Genomic DNA, 25,375 nt, shown 5'->3' on the forward strand with positions numbered 1-25,375 from the left:
GAGTTTCACTGGAGTTAATGTTTAACCATGTGTCAATATACTTAATGTCATTTTGTTTGAATATTCCACCACCACATAACACCATTTTTAATGAGCAGGTTTGGTTTTGAATAGAGGATTTTGAGTAAAGGAATGGCGATAGAAATTACTGGGTTGCATGCATGCTGTGTTAGAAAGTTTAAATTTTAAAAATTGAATATAATGCATTGAGACCAAAGAAACGTCCAGACTTTATACCTCGAGAGCCTTAGCCACATTGCTAGTTCTTATAGTCATTTCAAGGTCTGAGACTGTATTTTAGTCTCCTGGTGATTTCTGTGCTGTGGAATTTTTGTCGTTTGGGAGATTAGCAGCTGGTGGGTTCAGACCCTGCCTTGGACTGAGTGGCTTTGGATCAGGTGACATTTGGTGCCTTCTTCTCCTCTGGTTGGGAGTAAAGATCTAAGAGCCAGCCTGCCTGGACTCAGAGCCCAGCTCCTCCACCTCTTAGTGTGACCTTGGGCAGGAAACTTAATCTTCCTCATCTGTAAAATGGGCCTGATGGTAGTGCCTGCCTCGTAGAGTCGTTGTGAGGACTTAGGGAGGGAGTGCCCCAGTCCTGGGCCAGAGTAAACCCTCCACAGTTACCTGCGCTTATTGTTGCAGTTCACACCACAGCGTTATGGGATCTCAGAGTTGGAGACCCCCGGTGATTCCCAGCAGCTGCATTAGAATCCCCAAAGTGCTTTAAGAAGGAGTTATTCCTGGAGTTCCCATCGTGGCACAGTGGTTAATGAATCCGACTAGGAACCATGAGGTTGTGGGTTCGATCCCTGGCCTTGCTCAGTGGGTTAAGGATCCAGCGTTGCTGTGACCTGTGGTATAGATCGCAGATGCGGCTTGGATCCCGCGTTGCTGTGGCTCTGCTGTAGACCGGTGGCCACAGCTCCGATTCAACCCCTAGCCTGGAAACCTCTATATGCCACGGGAGCAGCCCTAGAAAAGGCAAAAAGACAAAAAAAAAAGAAAGAAATTATTCCCTACCTGCACCCGAGACCCTGGCAATAATCAGAAAGGGGACTGGGAATCTGACCTAACACACACAGGTGATTGTCACGCACGGCCAGGGGTGGAAACCACCTTCTCTTACCTGCATCCCCTCTCTAACAATACCTGCAAGTGGCCTCTACTTGAACTTCTCCCTGCATGGGGAACTCATCCCCCGGGCAGGAAGTCCCACCTTTGGACACCTTTGAACGGTTTGTCCTCCCATTGACCTAAAGAAGGAAAGAACTGCCTCCAACCCTAAAAAGAGGCAGAAGAGAGTAATGGAGAGAACAGACTTTGAAGTCAGAAAGAAATGGGCTTGAAGATTTCCCCTTGTGGCTCAGTGGAAATGAACCTGACTAGTATTCATGAGGATGTGGGTTCGATCCCTGGCCTCGCTCAGTGGGTTAAGCATCTGGGATTGCCGTGAGCTGTGGTGTAGGTTGCAGATGTGGCTCGGAACCTGAGTAGCTGTAGCTGCGGCATAGGCCGGCAACTGTACCTCTGATTTGACCCCTAGCCTGGAAACTTCCATATGCCTCGGGGGAGGCCCTAAAAAGCAAACAACCAACAAACAAACAAACATCTGTGGAATAAAACGCATGAACTATTAATAGAAACTATGGGGTTAAACCTCCTCCTAAGACTCTAACCAAGGATAATTGTCAGAGACCAACTGCCAAAGACACGTTCAAGGAAAGTCATTCAGACATTATTTTGTCTTGATAATTGTTAAATATGTGTCACAGGTATATTATAATTCATTACTCAATAAATATATACTACTCATGATATTAAGTGCAAAGAGGAAGTTAAAAACTGAATGTTCCCGTTGTGGTGCAGTGGAAAAGAATCCAACTAGGAACCATGAGGTTGCAGGTTTGATCCCTGGCCTCGCTCAGTGGGTTAAGGATCCGGCATTGCTGTGACCTGCGGTGTAGGTCAAAGACGCAGCTCAAATCTGACATTGCTGTGGCTGTGGTGTAGGCCAGCAGCAACAGCTCCAATTCGACCCCTCGCCTGGAAACCTCCATATGCTGCAAGTGCAGTCCCAAAAAGCCGAAAAGCCAAAAAAAAAAACACTGAATGTACAGTCTGATTCTAATCTTACTTTTGAAAACTTTATACTATATGTGTGCAAAGAAAAAAGACTGGAAGGTAACACATCAATATATTACCAGTGGTTATTTCTTGGTGGGATTATGGGTGATCATGGTATTATTGCTTAACAGCATTTTCTAATTTTTTTCTTCTTTTAAGCAATTTTTTTGTTTTTTTGTTTTTTTAATTATTGTTGATTTATAATGTGCCACTTTCTGCTGTACAGCAAACTGACCTCATCATATATATACATATATATATATAAAATTCTTTTTTATATATGAAATTCTTTTTCTCATATTATCTTCCATCATGTTCTGTCCCAAGAGATTAGATATAATTCCCTGTGCTGTACAGCAGGACCCTATTGCTCATCCATTCTGAATATAAAGTTTTCCATCTACCAACCCCAAACTCCCCGTCTATCTCACTTCCCCCACCTCCCTTTTGACAACCACAAATCTGTTCTCTGTGTCTATGAGTCTGTTTCTGTTTTGTAGATAGGTTCATTTGTACCTCATTTGAGATTCCACCTATAAGTGATATCACATGGTATTTGTCTTTCTCTCTCCGACTTACTTCACTTAGTATGGGCGTCTCTAGTTCCATCCATGATGCAGCAAATGGCATTATTTTGTTCTTTTTTAATGGTTAATTAGTATTCCGTTGTATATATGTACCACATCTTTTTTATCCATTTATCTGTCGATGGACATTTAGGTTGTTTCCATGTCTTAGGCTATTGTGAATAGTGCTGCAGTGAACATACGGGTCTAATTAAAAACAAACAAACAAGCATTATTTTTATGACTACAGCAAAAGAAATTAGGTTGTCACCTACTTTTATAAATAATGTGTTCCCAAATAGCTATCTGAAATACAAACCATAGGTCTATAAGTTAAAAATCCTTCCAGAGAACTGGAAAACATTGAAGAATGGCTAAGTACTGTCCCTAAGAGTGCTAAGACCTTTGGGCCCAGGACATGTGAGAACCTTCCTAGGAACGGAAGAGAGCTGGTGTTGGGCAAGGAGACCGTTACTCTGCAGGGTGGTCATGAGTGCGGACAGCCAGGGCTCCTGGGATCTGCTTCGGATGCTTGGGGTAGAGGTGGGGCTCTTGTCCTCTCCACCCATGCCAGCTGGCTGACAGTGCTTCAGTGTGACATCACCAAAGCATGCAGTACTTAGCTGGTAAGGTGGACCAAATGTGCCCTGTTAGACATAGAGCGATGTCCACGCAGATTCCTTAAATCTGCAGGCAGTAAGAAATTCAAGCCCTTAACTCGAGGACCACCTAAGAAGGTTAACAAAGAAGATATGTAGGGTTGCAAAACACCAGAACCATTTGCTTCTATCAAAGGAGTCTGTCTAGCCACCTCCTGGGGGTGCCTTCAGAAAACAAGCAAATGGTGCCTTGGGCATATTTGTGTCAAATAGAGCACACATTTTTCTAACCTATTGGAGTGATCCTGGAGTTCCCATCGTGGTGCAATGGTTAACGAATCCGACTAGGAACCATGAGGTTGTGGGTTTGATCCCTGGCCGTGCTCAGTAGGTTAGGGATCCAGCGTTGCTGTGGGCTGTGGTGTAGGTCGCAGACTTATTGCTGTCTCTCTGGGAGCAGCCCTAGAAAAGGCAGAAAGACAAAAAAAAACAAAAAAAACAAAAAACAAACAAACAAAAAAACAAAGAAAAAACATCCATCCTCAAGGGAGTTCCTGTTGTGGCTCAAGAGGTTAAGAACGCAACTAGCATTCATGAAGACGTAGGTTCAATCCCTGACCTCACTCAGTGGGTTAAAGATACAGCATTGTCGTGAGCTGTGGTGTAGGTCGAAGACATGACTCAGGTCTGGTGTCCCTGTGGCTGTGGTGTAGGTGGGCAGCTACAGCTCCAATTGGACCCCTAGCCTGGGAACGTCCATATGCCATGTGTGTGGCCCTAAAAAGACAAAAAAAAAAAAAAAAGGTATTTGCCAAGAACATGACTTATCATTGATGAGGTTTAACCTTGGTTACCTGGCCGATGTAGTGTCTGCCAAGTTTCTCCACTATAAAGTTATTTTTCCTGCCTCCCTTTCCAGCTGCCATTCTTTAGAAGCAAATCACCTAGCACACCCCAAGGTCAAGGCTACAAAGGGAGCTCCACCTCCTTCAGGGATGAGTCACTACCTAAATTGTTTGGAATTCTCCCACATAGGAGATTTGTCTATTCCCCATTTATTTATTCAATCATTTATTTGTATCCATCTGGACTTGTGAGTATTTTATACTTCCGGTTATAATCTAATACTATTCCATTAATTTTGTTGTTCAGATTCCAGCTTTGGCTATTCTGGAGCTCTTTCATGATGAAACCCCACCCCCCCACGCCCGCCCCAACCCCGTCCCTTTGACACACCCCCATTGATGTGATTTTATTGAAGACTCCCTTTTTTTCTGGCACTACAAGTTGTTTTTGCCTGTTGTATTTCCTGCCCCAGCCCTAGAATCTGCTGTTTCTCCAGGGATCCCTGGTTTCCTTTTTTGAAGAATGGTAATTAGACACTAAGATCTGGATGTAGCATTTGCTCATTGCTGCCAATGTCTTCTTACATGTTTTTAATTTTTAAAAATTTTAATGTGAATTGTAAAAGTTAAGCTGTCATCTTAGAGAGAGTCAATTTTCCAGGCTCTGTTAACTCTGTAAAAATAAGTGATGACGGATTTCCCATTGTAGCTCAGCAGGTTAAGAACCCAACATAGTGTTTGTGAGGATGCAGGTTGGATTCCTGGCCTGGCTCAGTGGATTAAGGATCCGGTATTGCCACAAAGTGTAGCATAGGTCATAGGTGTGGCTCGGATTCAATCCCTGGCCTAGGAATTTACATATGCTGCAGGTGCAGCCATGAAATTTTAGAATAAAAGGTAAATAGATATTAATTTTTACTGCAGCCTTATGGCCTTGGATATGACAAGGTTTAACATGAGCCTATAGCAGTCCCCTGGGGATTCTTTCCAAAGAACAATCGTTTTCAAAGAATCCCCTGGTGACTCAGTAGGATAAGGATCCAGCATTTTCCCTGCTGTGTCTTGGGTTGCTGCTGTTGTGTGGGTTTGATCCCTGGCCTGGGAATTTACGCATGTTTGGGGTGCAGAAAAAAAACAGTGGTTTTCAGACTGTAACTCAAAGTCCACTACCAGGATGTCATTTGTTCACTTATTCATTCAATGGATACTTATTGAGAACTTCTGTATTCTGGTATACATTCAATGCCAGGGAACAAGAAAATTACCTTCCTCGGGAGTTCCCGTTGTGGCGCAGCAGAAACAAATCCAACTAGGAACCATGAGATTGCAGGTTCTATCCCCAGCCTCGCTCAACTGGTTAGGGACCCAATGTTGCTGTGAGCTGTGGTGTAGGTCGCAGATGCGGCTCGGATCCCGTGTTGCTGTGGCTCTGGTCGACCCCTAGCCTGGGAACCTCCATATGCCGCAAGTGCAGCCCTGAAAAAGACAAGAGAAAAAAAGAAAATTACCTTCTTCAACATTACAAAATTTTCATTCAAACGGGAGACCAAGGGGAGAAAAGGACATTTACAAGACAATGTAATGTGTCTCACAGGAGAAGTACCAGGGGAATGATCTGCCTGACTAGACTAGGGGTGAGCTGGGCAGGGATGACATGACTGAGGAAGTGATAACTCCACTGAGTCTTGAATAACAAATGAGAGTAAGCCAGACAAAAAGACAAAAGGGGGAGGCTGCGCAAGAGGGTTTCCAGCTGCCGACTCTGTAATTCGTGGCAAAGCCCAGAAGTGAGTGAGCAAATGGATCTTAGCTCTGTTGGGCTGTTTCCCATCCCATATGCATGTTGAGAGGATCCAGAGCTAATAATGGAGAGATGCATGTGTGAAGCTAGAGAGGGTCTTGCCTGCACGTTTAATAGCTCTGATTTTACCTTGAAGCAGTCAGAAGCGGCTTTAGAGTTTTGTGCAGAAAGAAGACAGCCTGGTTAGATCTGCATTTCAGGAGGATCCTCTACCTGCCTGGTGGAGATTGGAGAAGTCTAAAGTAGAGGAAGGAACCTCCGCAAAGGGGGAGCTACAGCAGACCAGGCAGGAGGTGGTGGTGGCTTGAGCTAGGGAAGTGGCGGTGGGCTTGGAGGGAAGTTGTTTTGTTTTGTTTTGTTTTGTTTTTCTTTTTGGGGCCGCACCCCTGGTATATGGAAGTTCCTAGGCTAGGTGTCACATCCAAGCTCAGCTGCCATCCTGAACCCCAGCCACAGCAACTCAGGATCCAGGCCATTTCTTTCTTTCTTTTTTTTTTTTTTTTTGTCTTTTTGCCATTTCTTGGGCCACTCCCTCAGCATATGGAGGTTTCCAGGCTAGGGGTCGAATCGGAGCCATAGCCACTGGTCTACGCCAAAGCCACAGCAACACGGGATCTGAGCCACATCTGCAACCTATACCACAGCTCATGGCAACGCCAGATCCTTAACCCACTGAGCAAGGCCAGGGATCGAACCCACAACCTCAGAGTTCCTATTTGTATTCGTTAACCACCGAGCCATGATGGGAACTCCTGGAGGGAAGTTTATAGATTAGAAACTATTCCAGACAAGACCTGGTATTGTGCATGCATGTGTTTTAAATTTAACCCTCATCGATCCACAATGTTGTGTTAGTCCAGGTGTACAGCCTCAGATTCTTTTCCATTATAAGTTATTAGAAGATATTATATATAATTCCTTGTGCTATACAGTAGATCCTCATTGTTTATGTATTTTATATACAGTGGCATGTATCCATTAATCCCAGACTCCCAATTTATCCCTCCCCCTCCCCTTTCCCTTTTGGTAATTGCAAGTTTGTTTTCTATGTTTGAGTCTGTTTCTGTTTGGTAAATATGTTGATTCATATTATTTTAGATTCCACATATAAGCGATATCTTATGGTATTTGCCTTTCTCTATCTTACCTAGTATAATCTCTAAATCCATTCGTGTTGCTGAGAATGGCAATATTTCACTCTTTTTTGTGGCCAAGTAGTACTCTGTTGTATCTATATACCACATCTCAGACAAGGTTTGGTATCAATTGCCCTGCACATAATGGAAGAAAGAATCTGCTGGTGAATAAAGAAAAAGCTGTATTTGTGGGAGTTCCCGTCGTGGCTCAGCGGGTTCAATATCGAACTTGACTAGCATCCATGAGGACACGGGTTCAATTCCCTGGCCTTGCTCAGTGGGTTAAGGATCTGGCATTGCTGTGGCTGTGGTGTAGGCTGGCACCTACAGCTCCAATTGGACCCCTAGCCTGGGAACCTCCATATGCCACAGGTGCGGCCCTAAAAAGACATAAAGACCAAAAAAAACAAAGTTGTATTTGTGAAAATACTCACAATAGATCATGCACCACAAGAAGGCTGCATGACTTTCAAATTCTGACTGGGGCTCCTGACCCAAGGACTGGGGCTTCTGCCTAACCTCCCAGTTCTAAGGAGGCTCATTAACATCAAGTTCTCAGCTCACTCTCTCTCATTTGGGCCATTAGATTTTCAGCAGGTCTGAACTAGCTCGAGTTCGTTTTCCATGCCTGTTATTGCCAATCCACAGTGAAGGAATGCCTTTCTCAGGTTGTCAATCTGCTTCTACCTCCACGCTGTGACAAGAGAGGGTGAAGGCAGCCCGCCACCCTGGAGATGAGGATGTGGATAAGGACCAGCCTCCAAGGCAGAGGAGTGACCCTGGGGGAGAAAAGGGGTAGTGACAGGCAGGCTCCTCTTAGTGGCAGAAACAGCACTTCCTCTGCCCCGCAAGTGGCATGTCTGAAAGAATGAACGGTCTGTTTAAGACCTATCATCACGTGCTAGTCTATTTTCCTTTCTTTTGGTCCAACCACTGTGATAATAGATAGGTCAGAGGCTAACTCGGGGTGGGGGTGGGAGGTGGCTGGGCCAGGCAGAGGGAGCTGGAGAAGAGAGTAGTAGCCAGTTTATTTCTAACCATTTGCAGCTGTCCGCTTGTTTGGGGACTTTTTTTTTTTTTTTTTTTTCAGGCGTAGGAACAAAGTCTTGCTACACAAGATTGTTTTCCTTGGCACGACGTACAGACACTTTCTTGAGGAACGCACTGAGATAACACAAAACATCTGCTTAGAGGAATCAGTCCTCCGAAGCTGAATTTCATCAGCAAGAGCACGAGCCTTCTTTAGATAAATATATATACGTTTTGCAGGAGGCGGGAGAATGTGCTTGGAATGGGCAGGAGATTAAACTATTAGGAGGAGGGTTTTTTAAGAAACAGATCCGTGTCGTTAGGGTTTCTTTTCTTTCTTTTCTTGTTCCTTTGTGATCCAGTCGCGTTTTGTTTTGCAAGTATTTTGGAAATGGTAGGTTCTCAGCCACGCTGCCAGAGGCAGCCTGTTTTCTTTTCCCACGTGTGTGGGATGTTGTTTTTATTCATGAGCTATTGAGAATGAGGGGTTTTTATGACTCGTAGAGGGATTTTCACGTGTGCATTCCTGGTTCTGCCCTCTGAAGACCAAAAGGGCAGCACACATGCTCTCAGCCACGCGTGACAAGTTGAAGCAGCCCTGCAGGCATTTCTGGTTGTAGTTACTGACATGGCCTGGGGGTCCCCAAAGGCTCAGCCAAGGTATTAGGTGTCATCTTATGTCATGCAGAAGGTCCTCCGACAGTTCACACGACATTTTCATAGATCATCTTGGGTTCACATCTGCTTTCCAGATAGTTTGTCCTGTGGGGAAAAGGCAGCACCATCATTTGCCCTTTGTCCACCCTCCACTTAGACAAGGGAGAGCCACCTTTGAGAGCAGTGACAATATCAGAGGCCTCTGGCCAGATGCCTTGGAGAGCCTGCTGGCCCTGTGCTCCATGTTTAATCCTCACGATCTCACTAAGTACTAGGTATATTACCCTCATTCCTCAGATAAGGAAACAGAGCCTGTTGGAAGTTAGCAACCTTGGAGCTTCCACGTGGCGCAATGGGATTGGTGGCGTTTCTTCAGCACCGGGATGCGGGTTCGATTCCCAGTTAGCACAGTGGGTTAAAGGATCCAGCGTTGCTACAACTGAGGAGTAGGTCACAACTGTGGCTTGGATCTAATCTCTGGCCCAGGAATTTCCTATGCCACGGGGCAGCCAAAAAAGATAAAAACAAAACAAAACAAAAACCAAAAAAACAGAAGTTAGCAAACTCACTCACAGGCAAGTAGCAGGGAAGTTCCCCAGCTGGAATCTGAGACCAGCGATCGATGCCAAATGTGTAACCAGCGTCTGCCACAAATGACACATGCTTTGCGGGAAGAGCCAATCCACCCTTTTCCACCTTCATCTTTTAACAAATTTTGCTTCTCCAGTTCTGCCAGTTGGATTGGAATGAGATGAAACAAGCCCTAGGAATCCCATCCAGCTTCCTGGCAGAGTGAAAAGAGCCTAGGCTCTGAAATCAGACAGACTTGAATTCAGACCCCTTTTCATCACAAACTCACTCTAAACCCTGAGCCTGTCAGTCCCTGCACCTTTCTGAGCTCTGATTTTGGTGGAAGCAGATGGCCAAAGTGCTCAGCTCCCAAGCCCCCAGCCAGCAAGGATTTATCACACACCCACCCTCTCCAAGGCTCTGCACTGGGCACGGGGCATCCGTGTGAGAGAAGCCTGGATGCACTCCCTGCCCCCAGGGAGCGTGCCATCTGCTGGGCGTGGCAGATCCAAGTCAGGATCCACACAGATAAGTGTGGAATTGCTGGCCGGGGTCTGTGCTCAGAAAAGTTTCAGGAGCAGGTAGCAGGTGCCAGGGAACAAGGGAAGTCTTTCAGCTGAATGCTAAAGAAGGCAGAGGCATTGACTTGGTAAACGATGGGGCAGAATGTCCGCCAGCTCCTTTGGAACCTGGGATGTTCGGAGCCAATTCCCTGGGGTCCCTGGAGGCAGACCGCCTTTGAGCCCTTACTCTCCAGACCTCCCCAGCCCAGGTTCAACCCAGCGTGCTCACAGACCAGGGTCTCAGCCCCAAGCATCCAGCCTTCTCTTCAGAAGGAAAGAAAGCAAAATGATGGAAATGAGAAAGACAGCAGCTACCTTGGAAAACAGCCACATGGGTCTTGTTTGACTTTGGCACCTCCGTCTCTCATGTGTGACTTTGTCATAGCATCTCTGCATTCTCTGAGGGACCTTCTCCTTTTGCAGCCTTCTCTAATAGTGTAAAAGAACAAAACATGGAGTTCCCACTGTGGCACAATGGAATCGACAGCGGTGTCTCTGGAGCACTGGGATGTGGGTTCGATCCCTGGCCCGGCACAATGGGTTAAGGATCCAGCATTGTTGCAGCTGTGGCTTAGGTCGCAACTATGGCTTGGATCTGATCCCTGGCCTGGAAACTCCATATGCCACAGGGTGGCCAAAAAAAGAAAAAGACAAAAAACACGAGCCATTTAGACAACTTCTTGTAATTTTTTCCAGAGGTGCCTGGATAGGAAGGATTGAATGGGGCATTTGAGGGCTTAGTGAAAAGGAAGGGAGAGGAGGGAATGAAGAAGAAAGAAAATGGATTGAAGCTCAGAAAACACTGGAATTTTTATTAAATTTTGTTTGGGAGAAAGGAGATTTACTGAGTCAGAGATGAAAGGCAAATCCACATGGAGCCCCGGAGAAATTATTATATTCCATGCTCGATTTAGCTTTCGGGCTCAATGTGGCTTGGAGATCAGAATTTTTGTGGTTAGACACATTCATAAACTCTGCAGGGCTTTGTCAGATGCTGGTTCCCAGCCGAGTACCAGGTTCTCACCCTCAGCAGAGGCAAAGCTATGAGGCTGACTGATCAGGCCTCCAAGAGGGGCTATAAGCCCCCTGCAGGCTCACCTCACCCTCTGCCTTCCCCTCAGCTCTTGGCTGGCCTCCTTGGCTCCATAGCTCAGCAGACTCCAGTGTTGCTTGAAGTCTCATAGTTGAGCAAATTCCTGCTGGAACCACATGTGAGTGATTGGTTTGGGATTCTCATCTCTGCCCAGGCACCTTGCCTGGCCTCATCCTGGAATCTGAACTCAGCCTGGTCCTGTTTTAGGCTCACTAGCCCCAAACCCCCTGACCGGAAGCCGTCCAGATCCATCCTTGAACACCTGGATGTCTATTACCTCTTCGTGGGACTCATGTGAACTCATCTTCTCATTTCTAACTACCTTCTTGGAGTCTGAAGTTTCACAGATGGAATCTGAGAGTCAGGGCATGTGGCTAGGGTGGGGAAAAAGGAAGCTCTGAGATCAATTCGTGCTTGCAAATCATTTAGAGACCTTCCGATCAAAGGTGGTTTTCTGTATTACCAATACATAGCTGTCTGAGATTATTGTTGGAAGGTTTGTCTGCATTATTATAAGACTAGTCAAAGTTTAACTCAAATCCTTCAGCTCTGCAATCTATTTCTGTTAAGACTACCAGTTAATAGTGTCTGGTATTAACTTTCTAATTGAGTACAGTGACTGAAAATTAACTGTCACCACCTGAAAAACTATATTAAAAGGTAAAGAAGGGGGGTTTTAATGATAAACAGAGAGGAGTTTCAGACTCTTTCTTCCTGCCCCCTAGGCTACATCAAAACATTCATCTCAGAGCTCTCCTCTCTATAAGAGCATTATGTGGCTTTCCAAGCCAGGACTATATCAAGACCATATCAAGAAAAGCTATCATTGGAGTTCTTGTCGTGGTGCAGTGGAAACGAATCCGACTGGGAACCATGAGGTTGTGGATTCGATCCCTAGCCTATCTCAGTGGGTTAAGGATCTGGTGTTGCCATGAGCTGTGGTGTAGATAGAAGACGTGGCTCAGATCCTGCATTGCTGTGGCCAGCAGCGTAGCTCCGATTTGACCCCTAGTCTGGGAACCTCCATGTGCCGTGGGTGTGGCCCTAAAAAGTGGGGGGTGTGGTGGAGACGGACAGAAAAGCTATCACTTCTGCTGTAGGCTTTTTTCCTCCCCCAAATAGGGGGTGATGGATTCATATCGTGACTAAAAAAGATCACTGCTCTTTTATGATTCCATTTTGATTGATGAGTGTTCCCTATCTAGCCCTGTGCAAGGTGTTTCTAAAGGTAGAACCAAAGTATAAAACAGTCCCCTTTGTTCAGGGAACTTAACAGTATAGGCAGCACAGCAGAGTCAGCGTCTTCCATTTCTTCCAAGCTCACACCTTTCACTGGATATTTTGCAGGGTAATGATAAGACGATTGGATTTGAAGATATTTTTAATGACCTGTCACAATGTGAACTAATGGGAGAACCACATTTGATGGTTGAATATAAACTTGGTTTACTGTAATACAGTGTGCTGTTCATGGAAATAGAGGGTCTGCAGCTTGGTTATAGTCATCTTTTTACTATACTTTGATGTGCACAACATTAAAAGTGCTGACACTTAAAAAAAAGTATAATACAGAGCCTAACGATGAGAAATTTGTAGAAAATAATGCAAGATCAAATATAATCCCAGACTTTGTAACGACCACTCTAAGTTCTTTGGAAGTTCAGAATTAATGGATTAATATCAAGACTACCTGCTGAAAATAAATATGCAGGAGGAATTTAATCCCAGAGTATGTGATGATATGTATATGTATCCTTTGGTCCATGAAATACTAAAACTAACAGTTCACGGGAGAGTGCTTATAATCTGCAAAGCATTAGCAGAGCCTTTTTACATGTGTCTTTAATCCTCACAATAGCCACCTGAGCTTTGGATAACTTTAACATCCCTGATTCTTTATAGAGATGGGGGAACTGAGGTTTAGAAATACTAAGCCCTTTGCTTGTGGCTACACTGTTACTAGACAGCAGAGCCAGAAATGAAACCTGGAAAAGTCTGATTACAGACTCTTTAAAACCAATAGCTATTATGGGCAAAAGCAGATTCCAGAGTTAAATAGGACAATACAACGTTTTTTGTTTTGTTTTTGTTTTTTTTTTTTTTTTTTTTTGGCTGCCCAGCAGCATAGAGAACTCTGGGGCCAGGGATCAGATCCGAGACACAGCCACAAACTGAGCCACAGCTGCGGCAATGCCGGCTTCTTAACCCACTGTGTTGGGCTGGAGATTGAACCCATGTCCCAGTGCTCCCAAGACGCTGCCAATCCCCTTGTACCACAGAGGAAACTCCAGGATACACGGACTTTTTCTACAGGAATTCTCAGATCCTTTCCTATGCTTAGGTATATTGCAAACCTTTGTAAGAACAGCATTTTTACAAATATCCTTGACCTCTTGACCCTCATTTTTTTTAAGCCAAGGAGCTTCCAGAGTTAGTCTTTTTTTTTTTTTTTTTCATAGGCAAGAAATAGATTAAGATAGGATGCTTGTGAGTGGGCTGGCAAGGAGGCTCTGATGAGTTAGTCATTTTTAAAAAATACTGAAGTGAAGGGTCCCTGGTATCTTGTGTACTTAGAGGAGCAGAAGGGACAAAAGGAGGGGCTTGGGTACAGCCCTGAAGCCGAGTCAGTGGTGTCGTGTGGAATACACAGGCTGCCCTCTGCCCAGACCCTTGCGTGGCTTCCTCAGGTTCAGATTGCCATCGTAACATGCCCATTTGAGATGGTTCATTCTTCCTATTGCTAGACTTTATTCATTTAAAACAAACATTTTTGCGCTCCCTCTACAAGCCAGGTACTGAGCTACATGCAGGTCAAAAAATGGTCATCTGGGAGTTCCCTTTGTGGCTCAGAGGTTAACAAACCCAACTAGTATCCGTGAGAATGTGGGTTCAATCCCTGGCCTCCCTCAGTGGGTTAAAGATCTGGCGTTGCCGTGAGCTGTGGTGTAGGTGGCAGACATGGCTCAGATCCAGCATTGCTGTGGCTGTGGTGTAGGCCGGCATCTATAGCTTTGTTTTGACCCCTAGCCTGGGAACTTCCATATGCTGCAAGTGTGGCCCTAAAAAGTGAAAAAAAAAAGTCATCTGAATGGTGAGGTTCCCTCTTCTGTGGAGCTGTAGCAGCAGGACACACACCAAAGAAAGAGCCTGAGCTTCAGAGCCAAATCTCTGCTCTATCTCCTTTTCGTTGTGGGTCTAGGCAAACACATTCACTAGGCTAAGCCACAGTTACATTAAACAAACCAACAGAAAAGAAATAATTTCACTGCTTTGGGTTTCACTGAGAATAAATGACATCATATACACACATATTAGGTCTTGCATATCAAACCTGCATCCTCATGGATTCTAGTCGTGTTAGTTAACTCCCGAGATCAGGGACTTCTTAACAGCACTATGAAGATGAAAAACCCTCAGACAAATTAATTTTTATGAACTGTCCCTCTGAAGCCTGTCAGGGAAAGGAGTGGATCAGCAGGGCTGAGTCTTACCCTGTCTTGCTGCCGTGAGGCTAGTTACACAGAATGAGAATTCTGGAGGGAGTGGACGTCCAGTTCTCTACATCCAGAGGGGTGAGCTCTTCCACTTCCCTCCTTCTGAAAGTTTACTTCATGCACGCACGTGCACACGCGCGCGCACGCGCACACACACACACACACACACACACACACACACACACACACACATACCTGAACACCTGGAAGGCAGAAGAGAAAAGGGAAAAAGCGCTAAGGTAGGACACAACCTGTAGAATCGGCCCCTGAACCATCAATAATATTGAGTGAGTTTCCCAAATGCCATGTGACTTTCTTAACCCCACACTGTGTCAGCTGGATTTTATCTCGGCTTAACAGAGAACCTACCAGGGTTCCTAGGCTTCCTAGAAATCCATCCTTGGACTTCTCAGCTTCCCGAGTTGGCCTGTGGTGACTGTGGTGTACACTGAGCATGTCCAGACTCAAACCATTTGCAGTGTTCACTTTTTTTTTTTTTTGCTTCTTGGGGCTACACTCGTGGCATATGGAGGTTCCCTGGCTAGGGGTCCAGTCGGACCTACAGCTGCCAACCTATACCACAGCTACAGCAACATGGGATTCTGGATCTATTATAAGATTTTGTAAGGAGTTCCCTAGTGGCCCAGTGGGTTAAGCACCAGGCTGTGGCTCAGGTCACTGCTGTGGCGCAGGTTTGATCCCTGGCTGGGGAACTTCCACTGGCACAGTCAAAAAAATAAAATAAAATCAAGTGTGGACTTTCTATTGAAACAAAGAAACCACAAAATAATGTTTTTGTCCATTTTGTAATGAAGCAGAGGGATGAAGTGACTTGCCCATACAGCTAGTAAGTTGCAGGGCTAGGATTTGAAACTAGGGCTTCCAGACTCTAAAGCCAACTCCTCTCAACTACTGTCAAGATCATTTCCAGACACAGCCCAAAAGGGAGAGGCAAGAACAAACCAAGTTCAAGGCTGGAGGCAAAGCCAGAGACCAGGCGTGGCGTGGAGGGCGGAGCCAAGCGCTCAGAGCTGATCAGATGCAGGGATCTGGGGGAAGATGTGCCTTGGGGACACTCGAGAGGGACCCAGCAAGTACCACAAACATCCTCATTGTGTCCAACATTTTGTTTTACCTTCGGCTAGTGTGTGGGGTATGGGGGCTGGCTGTCAAGGTCAAGCTGATCAACTGGCGCAGCTGAAACCCGCCACCGCCGGTGTCCCCTAGTTACTAAAAAGTAAGCACACCTGGGGGATTCGGGCCACCCAGGAAGGGAGGGCTGGGAGCTGGAGGTGTGTGCAGAGCCCCCAGAGCAACATGTCCAGATTTCAGGGTGCTGGTACTCATGGGCCTTGGAGTTAGACACTCCTGGGCCCAAACCCCTCCAGCTGTGTGACCTAGGGCAGCTACTTAATTTTCCAAGTCTCTGTCCTCATGTGTGAGATGCAAACCATAACAGTACCTGTCTTCAGGCATTGTTCTGAAGACTCAGTCAGCTAATCCATGTAAAGTGCTCGGCACAGCCCCTAGAACTTGTTAAGAGCTCAGTAAATATTGGCTTTTATTCTTAGTCCCAAGTTCATGGTCTACGGTGGCACCAGCAGAGAACACAGATGTATCAGCTGACCTTTTACCACCCCGGACCTGTGCCTCCCAAGGGTGTAGATTTTTTCCCCCTTCTCCCTCACCCCTTTCCTTTCTGTAAATTATATTTCTCTGCTACCCAAGAGTGACCTTTGCATGCCTGCTTGCATTTAGCAATTAAGCTGTGCCTTTATTTTTGGCAGCGAGAGTCATATGCCAAACATAACCAGATCTGTTAGATTTTTTTTATTTTATTTATTTATTTTTTTCATGGCCACACCTATGGCATATGGAAGTTCCCAGGTCAGGGAGTGAATCTGAGCCACAGCTGTGGCAACGCTGAATCCTTTAACCCACTGCACTGGGCTGGGGATCGAACCTGTACCTCCACAGTGACTTGAGCCACTGACGTCAGATTCTTAACCCATTGTGCCACAGCGGGAACTCCGGGGTTTTGAATCAGGCTGACTTGATCCAAATCCCAGCCCCACCATTCTTTATCTGAGTGGCCTGGAGGAAGTTAATCCATGCTTCAGAGCCTTGAAATTATTCACCTGTAATACAGGACTCATAAAACCTATGTCACAGATGGATTACATGTGTCAGCTCCTGATATTGTCTCCCTGTGGTTACAGGACTCCCCTTTTGATGGAAACATTCTTATATAAGGATGATGGAAGGTTCCATCACCTCTGGATCTCAGGCCTCTTTGAAGACTCCAGACCTCTCCCAGCTTGGCTCCGTGGCTTTCACTAGCCCCCCTTCCACAGATCAAGCCGCCCATCTGTGAGGGGCTGCCCTCTACCTTCTCCCAGCTTTCCCTCCCCCACCCCCAGACCGGAGCATCTGTTGCCCAGTCAGCTGCCAAGCTGTGCCCGGGTCTCTCTCTGGGTTCATCTGATATGTTGCCAATTTGTTTTGGAAGAAAAGCCAGCATCCATGCCAGGCCCTGGGGAGGCAGATCCTGCCTCTGCCAACTGCCAGCCATGTTCCGTCTCTCTCACCCTGCCCTGGCGGGGGGGCGTCCCACATGATCCTGTGACAGGATGTCTCCCACCAGACAGCTGCACTGGGACCCTGTGGAGGCACGAACAGCAAAACCCCAGCTTCCTGGGGCCCAGGGACATGCCCTGAGCACAGCTCAGCAATTCTGCAGAAAGGCCGGTGGTCATGTCTACCTGGTCAGGGTAATTATTTCCCTTATAACAACAGCTAGATACTCCAGACTTTACAGAACAGAAGCAGCAGCGGGGAGGGCAGGGTGGGGTGTCATTCCCACTTAGCGAGTTTTTATTCTGTTCTAGGCATTGTAGAAGGATGTTAGTCATGTTGACACTCTCCTGGTCATGCCAGAAAGGCCTTATTTTGACCCCTGTTTGATGAATAAAACCAAAGTTATGTGGGTATCACTTTTTTTTTTTTTGGTCTCTTTAGGGCTGCACCTGCAGCATATGGAAGTTCCCAGGTTAGGGGTCGAATGGGAGCTACGGCTGCTGCCCTACGCCACAGTCACAGCCACAGCAACTCGGGATCAGAGCTGAGTCTGCGACCTGCACCACAGCTCAGGGCAACACCGGATCTTTAACTCACTGGGATCTTTGACCCACTGAGCGGGGCCAGGGATCAAACTGCATCCTCATGGATGCTAGTTAGATTCATTCCGCTGCGCCACGACAGGAACTCCCTGGTATCACAACTAGCATTTGTATCTGCATCGTACATACAGCAAAACTGAAGCTCAGAGAGGTTAAATAACATGCTTGCAGTCCTACAGCTGGAAAAGGAGCACAATAGGAATTCAAAGTCTGTTTAATTTCAGAATCCATGCCAGCGTCACTAATTAAAGGGGTGTAGATAACAAGCGTTGAAGCAGTGTTTGAGAGGGAGGGAGGAAGTGGGTTTGGGATTCTGCTCTTTGTTGCTCTGACCAAGCTGGGAGTAGTGGTCATCACACAGGAGATCTGAGTGGCTCCTCTGACCACTCACCCAAACTGCGTTGTGAAAAACAACCCCCGGAGTTCCCGTCGTGGCGCAGTGGTTAACGAATCCGACTAGGAACCATGAGGTTGCAGGTTCGATCCCTGGCCTTGCTCAGTGGGTTAAGGATCCGGCGTTGCCATGAGCTGTGGTGTAGGTTGCAGACACGGCTCGGATCCCACGTTGCTATGGCTCTGGTGTAGGCCGGTGGCTATGGCTCCGATTAGACCCCTAGTCTGGGAATCTCCATATGCCGTTGGAGCGGCCCTAGAAAAGGCAAAAAGACAAAAAAAAAAAAAAAAAAAAAAAAAAAAAAAAAAAAAACCCGATGCCTACCTTCCTCGGAGAAGGAGGATGAGATGAAATGGCAATAAGTGTACTGCGAAGTTTGCGTAAAGTTTTGTTGCCTTTGCCCACCTCAAAAACCATGGATCTCAGAGAAAGTCTGGATCAGAATTTGCAAACTGGTAACCTGCAGGCCAAATTAACCTAGGAAGATGTTTCATTTTGACCTGTGCTTTTTGTTTTTTAAACTCAGGTGATTGTTGTACACCGATAAAGATAATAAAATTCATTAACAATAACAACTCAGGTTAAATGCTAATATTTTTAAAAATAGAATGCCAGTATTTCCCTGGTGGCTCAGGGGGTTAAGGATCTGGCACTGTTACTGCTGTGGCACAGGTTCGATCCCTGGCCCGGGAACTTCCCCACTCCATGGGCACAGCCAGAACTAAATAAATAAAAACAAAAAATAAAAATAGGACTCCAGAATTCCAGATTTCTGAATCATCTTAAGAAACCAAAAAATTTTTAAAGAATTAAAAAAAAAAAAAAAAAGAGTTCCCATCATGGCACAGTGGAAACAAATCCGACTGGGAACCATGAGATTGCAGGTTTGATCCTTGACCTCACTCAGTGGGTTAAGGATCTGGTGTTGCCATGAGCTGTGGTGTAGGTCGCAGACTCAGCTCAGATCCCCAGTTGCTGTGGCTGTGGTGTAGGCCGGCAGCTGTAGCTCTGATTTGACCCCTACCCTGAGGAACCTCCATATGCCACAGGTGCGGTCCTAAAAAGCAAAAAGAAAAGAAAACAGAAGATCTAACAGCCCTAGACCTCTGTCCCCTTATGGCCACCACTGGCTGAGTTGTACAGCAGCTACTTCCTTTGATGAAAGGGGCTTTCTAATTTGCCCCTGTCCCCACCACTCCCTATGGCTTTGTCAGGGCGCGCCAGTCTCCCTGAAACATCGCCCTCCTTCGACCAGTTTTCTTATCTTAGAGATGAAAGGAAAATGAACTTTCTGGTGCTCTACAAAGTCTGAAAAATAAAAAAGCAAGAAGGGAGGGTGCATGTTTCTATGTAAAAATAAATACTTTTGCACGTTTATCTGCACCAAAAAAGATATTTCCAAGAAAACCTATGTGACCCTCTTCACACGTTTGTTTGGTCTCTTCCTGGTTGTTGGTGTTGGAATTTAATACCATTCCAGCCACTTTTTCAGGCGGTGTCCAATGGAGCTGCCCATATACAGCAGGGCACCCTCAGGTTGGCCCAGAAGCCCAGGTCCAGGACGGTTCCCCAGCCTCACACTTGGGCTCCAGAGCCTGCCAGAGCGTCCTCATCCTGATTGCCTTCCCTTTTTTTCCTTTTCTAGGTGTTCCCTTCCCAAAGAACTTCCTGCAGATCTGCAAAAAGATCCTGTGCCGCCTCTTCCGGGTCTTCGTCCACGTCTACATCCACCACTTCGACCGGGTCATCGTGATGGGTGCCGAGGCCCACGTCAACACCTGCTACAAACACTTCTATTACTTTGTCACAGAGATGAACCTCATAGACCGCAAGGAGCTGGAGCCCTTGGTAAGTGTCACCCTAGCAGCCCGGCCACTCACCCGAACACTGCCACACCCATGCACACCAATGGCTCGCTGCTAGCTAGAGGATGGCAGAATTGGACGGGATTTAGAGGTCCTCTCAAGGTTGGGGGATGCCAAGATGTCCTCAGCCATCCAACAGAGGGCTTATATTTCTCTCTAGGATGGTTATGGTTTGGTCCAGAGGGAATAGCTTCAATTCTCTGCTCCCACACCAGTCACCTATTTACGTAATCCCTTACAGGGGCATCTTTGAGCACCATATCATCTCTTACACTGTTATCCAAAGACAATAAGAAACATTTTTTTTTTTTGGTAAATAAATATTTAGGAACTGCTGGGTGGCAGCTACTAGACACACAACATCAAGTCAACTGCCATTGTGGCTCAGCAGAAGCGAATCCAACCAGTATCCATGAGGACACGGATTCAATCCCTGGCCTCACTCAGTGGTTCTGGGATCTGGTGTTGCCATAAGCCATGGTGTAGGTTGCAGAGGTGGCTTGGATCCTGCGTTGCTGTGATTGTGGTGTAGGCAGCTGTAGCTCTAATTCAACCCCTAGGCTGGGAATTTCCATATGCCATGGGTGCCGCCCTAAAAAGCAAAAAAAAAACCCAAAACAAACAAACAAAAAAAAACCGCAAAGAAAAAGCTGTGTTTGGGTAGCCTTTACTCCAGAGATAGAGACAAAAGTAAGCACCAGATAAGAATATACTATCCTGGGGACTCTGCTTTTCATACTGAATCCTCCAATGCAGTTATAACAGGATAAATGAGAATCCAGAACAGTTGGTTAAAAAAACTTTACTACTGGGAGTTCCCATTGTGGCTCGATAGTGAATCCAACTAGGAACCATGAGGTTGCAGGTTCGATCCCTGGCCTTGCTCAGTAGGTTAAGGATCTGGCATTGCCATGAGCTGTGGTGTAGGTTGCAGACGTAACTTGGATCCCGTGTTGCTGTGGCTCTGGTGTAGGCCGTTGGCTACAGCTCTGATTCGACCCCTAGCCTGGGAATCCCCATATGCCAAGGGAGCGGCCTCAGAAAAGGCAAAAAGACAAAAAACAAACAAACAAAAAACACTTTACTGCTATCGTCTAGGTGAATGAGGAGTCCTTTTCTTTATAAGCTGCCTTCACAGTTGGACTCACACTGCACTTTAGAAGTCAAGGGCCCCTAAAAGCCCCACATCTTTTGTTACATATATCTATGGGTATCCTATCAGAGCTATCCCTAGCCAGTACCGTCTTATTCAGTATTATACAGTGCTTTAGAGTAAAATGATGCTTTTTTTCTTGAAACAGTTAAAAGGGCCAGTTTTGCTAAATACAACTGACAGAGCAACTGCATTTCATCCAAGTCCATCTGAGCGATGGCTAGAGTGCAGGGGCCAGCCCAGTCTTTTGCTAGCCTATCTTCCTATCTCTCTATGTACATGTTTTTAAAATATAGGGTTTTAAAAATTATTATTATATTTCTGTACGGTGAGACAAACAGATCAAGAGTTGACTGCCAATGAAAATAGAGTTTGTCGGAGTTCCCTTCATGGCTCAGTGGTTAACGAACCCAACTAGGAACCATGAGGATGCAGGTTCGATCCCTGGCCTCACTCAGTGGGTTAAGGATCCGGCATTCCCTGAAGCTGTGATGTAGGTCACAGATGCGGTTCAGATCCAGTGTTGCTGTGGCTGTGGTGTAGGCCAGTGGCTACAGCTCTGATTCAACCCCTAGCCTGAGAACCTCCATATGCAGGGAGTGAAGCCCTAAAAAAAAAGACAAGAAAATAGAGTTTTACACACAGATCCCAGGAGAAGGGGGTGTACACCAAAGCATGGGGGCCTCACGAGAAGGACGTTAATTAGGGAAAATAAAGGCGGGAGCTTTTGTTGTGACTTCTCTTGGAAGGAATGGGCAAGGCAGGATAAGAAGGCTAAAAATGGACTATTTGAATAATTTCAGCAGGTTCTGAGACACAGGGGCTGCTCCTAGCTGTCTGGTACTTGGCCCTGGAGTAATTAGGGCAAAGGAATTTGAGCCCTAAATGTAAGAGGCCCAAGAGAAGGTAGTTGGGGGTGTGGGCTCGGGATTGGTTGGTTTGTACTGATTGATGAGTAAACGGCTCAAGGATGAGATGTTTCCTATCTCTAGGAATTGGTTGGCTCAGGGAGAGACGGTCCCTCCATGGTCAGCAAGGCCCCAGATATTAAAGAGTCAAAATACAGGAGTTCCTGCCATGGTGCAATGGGTTAAGAATCTGACTGCAGTGGCTCAGGTCACTGAGGAGGTGTTGGTTTGATTCCTGGCCCGGTACATTGGGTTAAAGGAAAAGGCATTGCCCCAGCTGCAGCATAGGTTGCACCTGTGGCTCAGACTCAATCCGTGGCCTGGAAACTTCCATATGCTGCAGGTGCGGCCATAAAAAGAAAACAAAATACAAAAACCAAAAGACATGTTTGATGTAGTATATATGGTATCTTCCTGGCAAAGAAGATGTTGGTGAATTTTATGTATCATCTATTTTTCTTTTTTTTTTTTTTTTTTTTTTTTTTTTGTCTTTTTCCCATTTCTTGGGTCACTCCTGCGGCATATGGAGGTTCCCAGGCTAGGGGTCAAATCGGAGCTGTAGCTGCCAGCCTACACCAGAGCCACAGCAACGTGGGATCTGAGCTGCGTCTGCAACCTACACCACAGCTCACGGCAACGCCAGATCCTTAACCCACTGAGTGAGGCCAGGGATCGAACCCCCAACCTCATGGTTCTTAGTCGGATTCGTTAACCACTGCGCCACAACAGGAACTCCTTATGTATCGTCTTTAGAGTTTCTCAACTTGAAATCTATTATTATGCTATGAGACTACACAGTAAAAAAAAAAAAAAATTTCTGTGCGTCCCTCAAGAGTTCTGAAACAGGAGTTCCTGTTGTGATGTAGCAGAAACGAGTCCAACTAGTAACCATGAGGCTGTGTGTTCAAACCCTGGCCTCGCTCAGTGGGTTAAGGATCTGGTGTTGCCATGAGCTATAATGTAGGTCGCAGATGTGGCTCAGATCTGGCATTGCTGTGGCTGTGGCATAGGCCAGCGGCTACAGCTCCAATTCGACCCCAAGCCTGGGAACCTCCATATGCTACGGGCACAGCCCTAAAAAGCAAAAAAAAAAAAAAAAAAAAAAAAAAAAGGAGTTCTGGGGCAAAGCAAGGCTTGCTGGGTACAGCCAAGCTGTATCATTGGCTGTATCAAACATGTTCATTTTCTTCCTTCCTTTCACAACCACTTTCTAAAAAGTTCTTGGGAGGAACCAAGTTGTCTCTGAATGCAGTTGGACAGATAGTGTGGAAAGAAGCGAAAACACCATCGTGACTGAGTTTTGCTCCTTTGTCTTGTATAAAGACTCTTGTGGGTGAACAGCCACCATGAGATGAAAAGCTGGTGCAAACAGTGCACAGGAATGAAAAAGCCTGGAAGGAATGAATAAAGCTAATTTCAGAAGAATGTCAAGGACAGAGTGGATAGGCAGGCAAATGAAGAGGGTGGAGGAAGCACTCTGATCTCGTGGAGAGCCAGGGTCTGCTTCTAGGGGGTTCTCTTCACTTCTGTTCAGTGGACATGTTCAAATGGAGGGAAAATGCCTTCCCCAAAGGGCAATGGAAGGAAGAGGCTTTCCTTGGTGCTCAAGTTTGGGTTTCACTGAGCTAAAGGAGCACAGATGTCAGATGGAGAGAGCATTTCTTCTCCATGGGGATCTCTTCTTCTTTACGGAAAGCTATTGTAGGACAAAGCTGAGTGTAAGGTAACAAGCAGAGGAAACCTTCCTTTGCCATCAGAACACTCTCAGTTACAGCGGACCCTTGAACACCACGGGTTTGAACTGTGCAGGTCCCATTATACGTGAATTTTTCGCTTAACCTACAGGGCCGCAGGAAAACTCCTACAACTCAGTATTCTAGATAAGAGCCTCTTTGGGGGCAGTTCCCTTCGTGGCCCAGTGGTTAACGATACTGACTAGGATCCACAAAGATGTGGGTTTGATCCCTGGCCTTGCTCAGTGGGTTAAGGATCCAGCTTTGCTGTGAGCTGTGGTGTAGGCTACAGACATGGCACAGATCCTACATTGCTGTGGCTGTGGTGTAGGCAGGAGCTGCAGCTCCAATTCGACCCCTAGCCTGGGAACCTCCATATGCCTCGGGTGTGACCCTAAAAAGCAAAAAAAAATAAATAAAATAAAAATAAAAGAGCCTCTTTGGGGGCATGGGGAACAAACTATGATTGGATTAACTAGGAATTATTAACAGTGGAAGTGACAAGAAGGGTATCAGTTTTCTTCCGTAGAACCGTACAGTTTCTTTAAATTTTACTGGGAACAGTAACCTTCCTACCTTTATGTTTCATTCATATTAATTGCAGGGAGATTAATTTCAGTGCTTTTGCGTATTAATAATGAGTAGGTTTTTTTAATTATCTGAGGATAATTTAATAAAAGTAGAATTATTAGAAAATTATCAATGAATTTACAGATTCATTTAAGACAGTTATCTGTCACCTTTAAATTGCATTGAAATCTGTTAATGTCTATAGTAAGTATGTCCACAGTAAATTTAAGTAGTCACCATATTGCTTTGAGAGGCCCGTTGTTTCAAAGATGTATCTCTTTTTTTTTTTTTTTTTGGTATTTTTAGGCCCACATCTGAGGCATATGAAAGTTCCCAGCATAGGGGTCAACTTGGAGCTGTGGCTGCTGCCCTACACCACAGCCACAGCAACCTGGGATTTGAGCTGAATCTGCAACCTACACCACAGCTCACGGCAATGCCAGATCCTTAACCCACTGATCGAGGCCAGGGATCGAACCCTCAACCTCATGGTTCCTAGTTGGATTTGTTTCCGCTGTGCCACGTCGGGAACTCCAAGATGTATCTGATGTCTTTCATTGAGGGGTGAGCTTTATCAGTCAAACCTGTTGAACATGGTCCTGAAACAAATTGACAAAGAAAGATCTGTTCAGTGATCATTCTGAAACCAAAATGTTTGCTTGGTCAAGTACATGTTTCTTGAAAACATAAATAAGAATGTCAGAACACAAAGACAAATACCATATGATATCACTTATAACTGGAATCTAATATCCAGCACAAATGAACATCTCCTCAGAAAAGAAAATCATGGACTTGGAGAAGAGACTTGTGGCTGCCTGATGGGAGGAGGAGGGAGTGGGAGGGATAGGGAGCTTGGGCTTATCAGACACAACTTAGAATAGATTTACAAGGAGATCCTGCTGAATAGCATTGAGAACTTCATCTAGATACTCATGTTGCAACAGAAGAAAGGCTGGGGGAAAAATGTAATTGTAATGTATACATGTAAGGATAACCTGACCCCCTTGCTGTACAGGGCCTAAAAATACCAAAAAAAAAAAAAAAAAAAAAAAAGATACATCTTTGAAACAACGGGCCTCTCAAAGCAATA

At 45.7% G+C, this 25,375-nt stretch overlaps 1 protein-coding gene across 7 annotated transcripts in view; it reads left to right on the forward strand.

The window, feature by feature from the left end:
• Nucleotides 1-25,375, forward strand: part of MOB3B (MOB kinase activator 3B) — a 333,368-nt gene that overhangs the window by 177,120 nt on the left and 130,873 nt on the right. For 6 of the 7 annotated variants that reach the window (XM_084979886.1, XM_084979887.1, XM_021064706.2 and 3 more), the window contains one exon: nt 19,699-19,901. In XM_084979886.1, the coding sequence (XP_084836012.1) occupies nt 19,699-19,901 (203 nt within the window). Of the gene's footprint in view, nt 1-19,698; nt 20,810-25,375 lie in introns of all 7 variants that reach the window. The other variant, XR_014817775.1, reaches the window with a different exon arrangement.

Source organism: Sus scrofa, chromosome 10, assembly GCF_054392235.1.
Source record: "Sus scrofa isolate SSC_HxYL_T2T_F1_AM1 chromosome 10, Sscrofa_HxYL_maternal_Yorkshire_Landrace_v2.0, whole genome shotgun sequence".
In the NCBI taxonomy this organism is placed as follows: Eukaryota; Metazoa; Chordata; class Mammalia; order Artiodactyla; family Suidae; genus Sus; species Sus scrofa.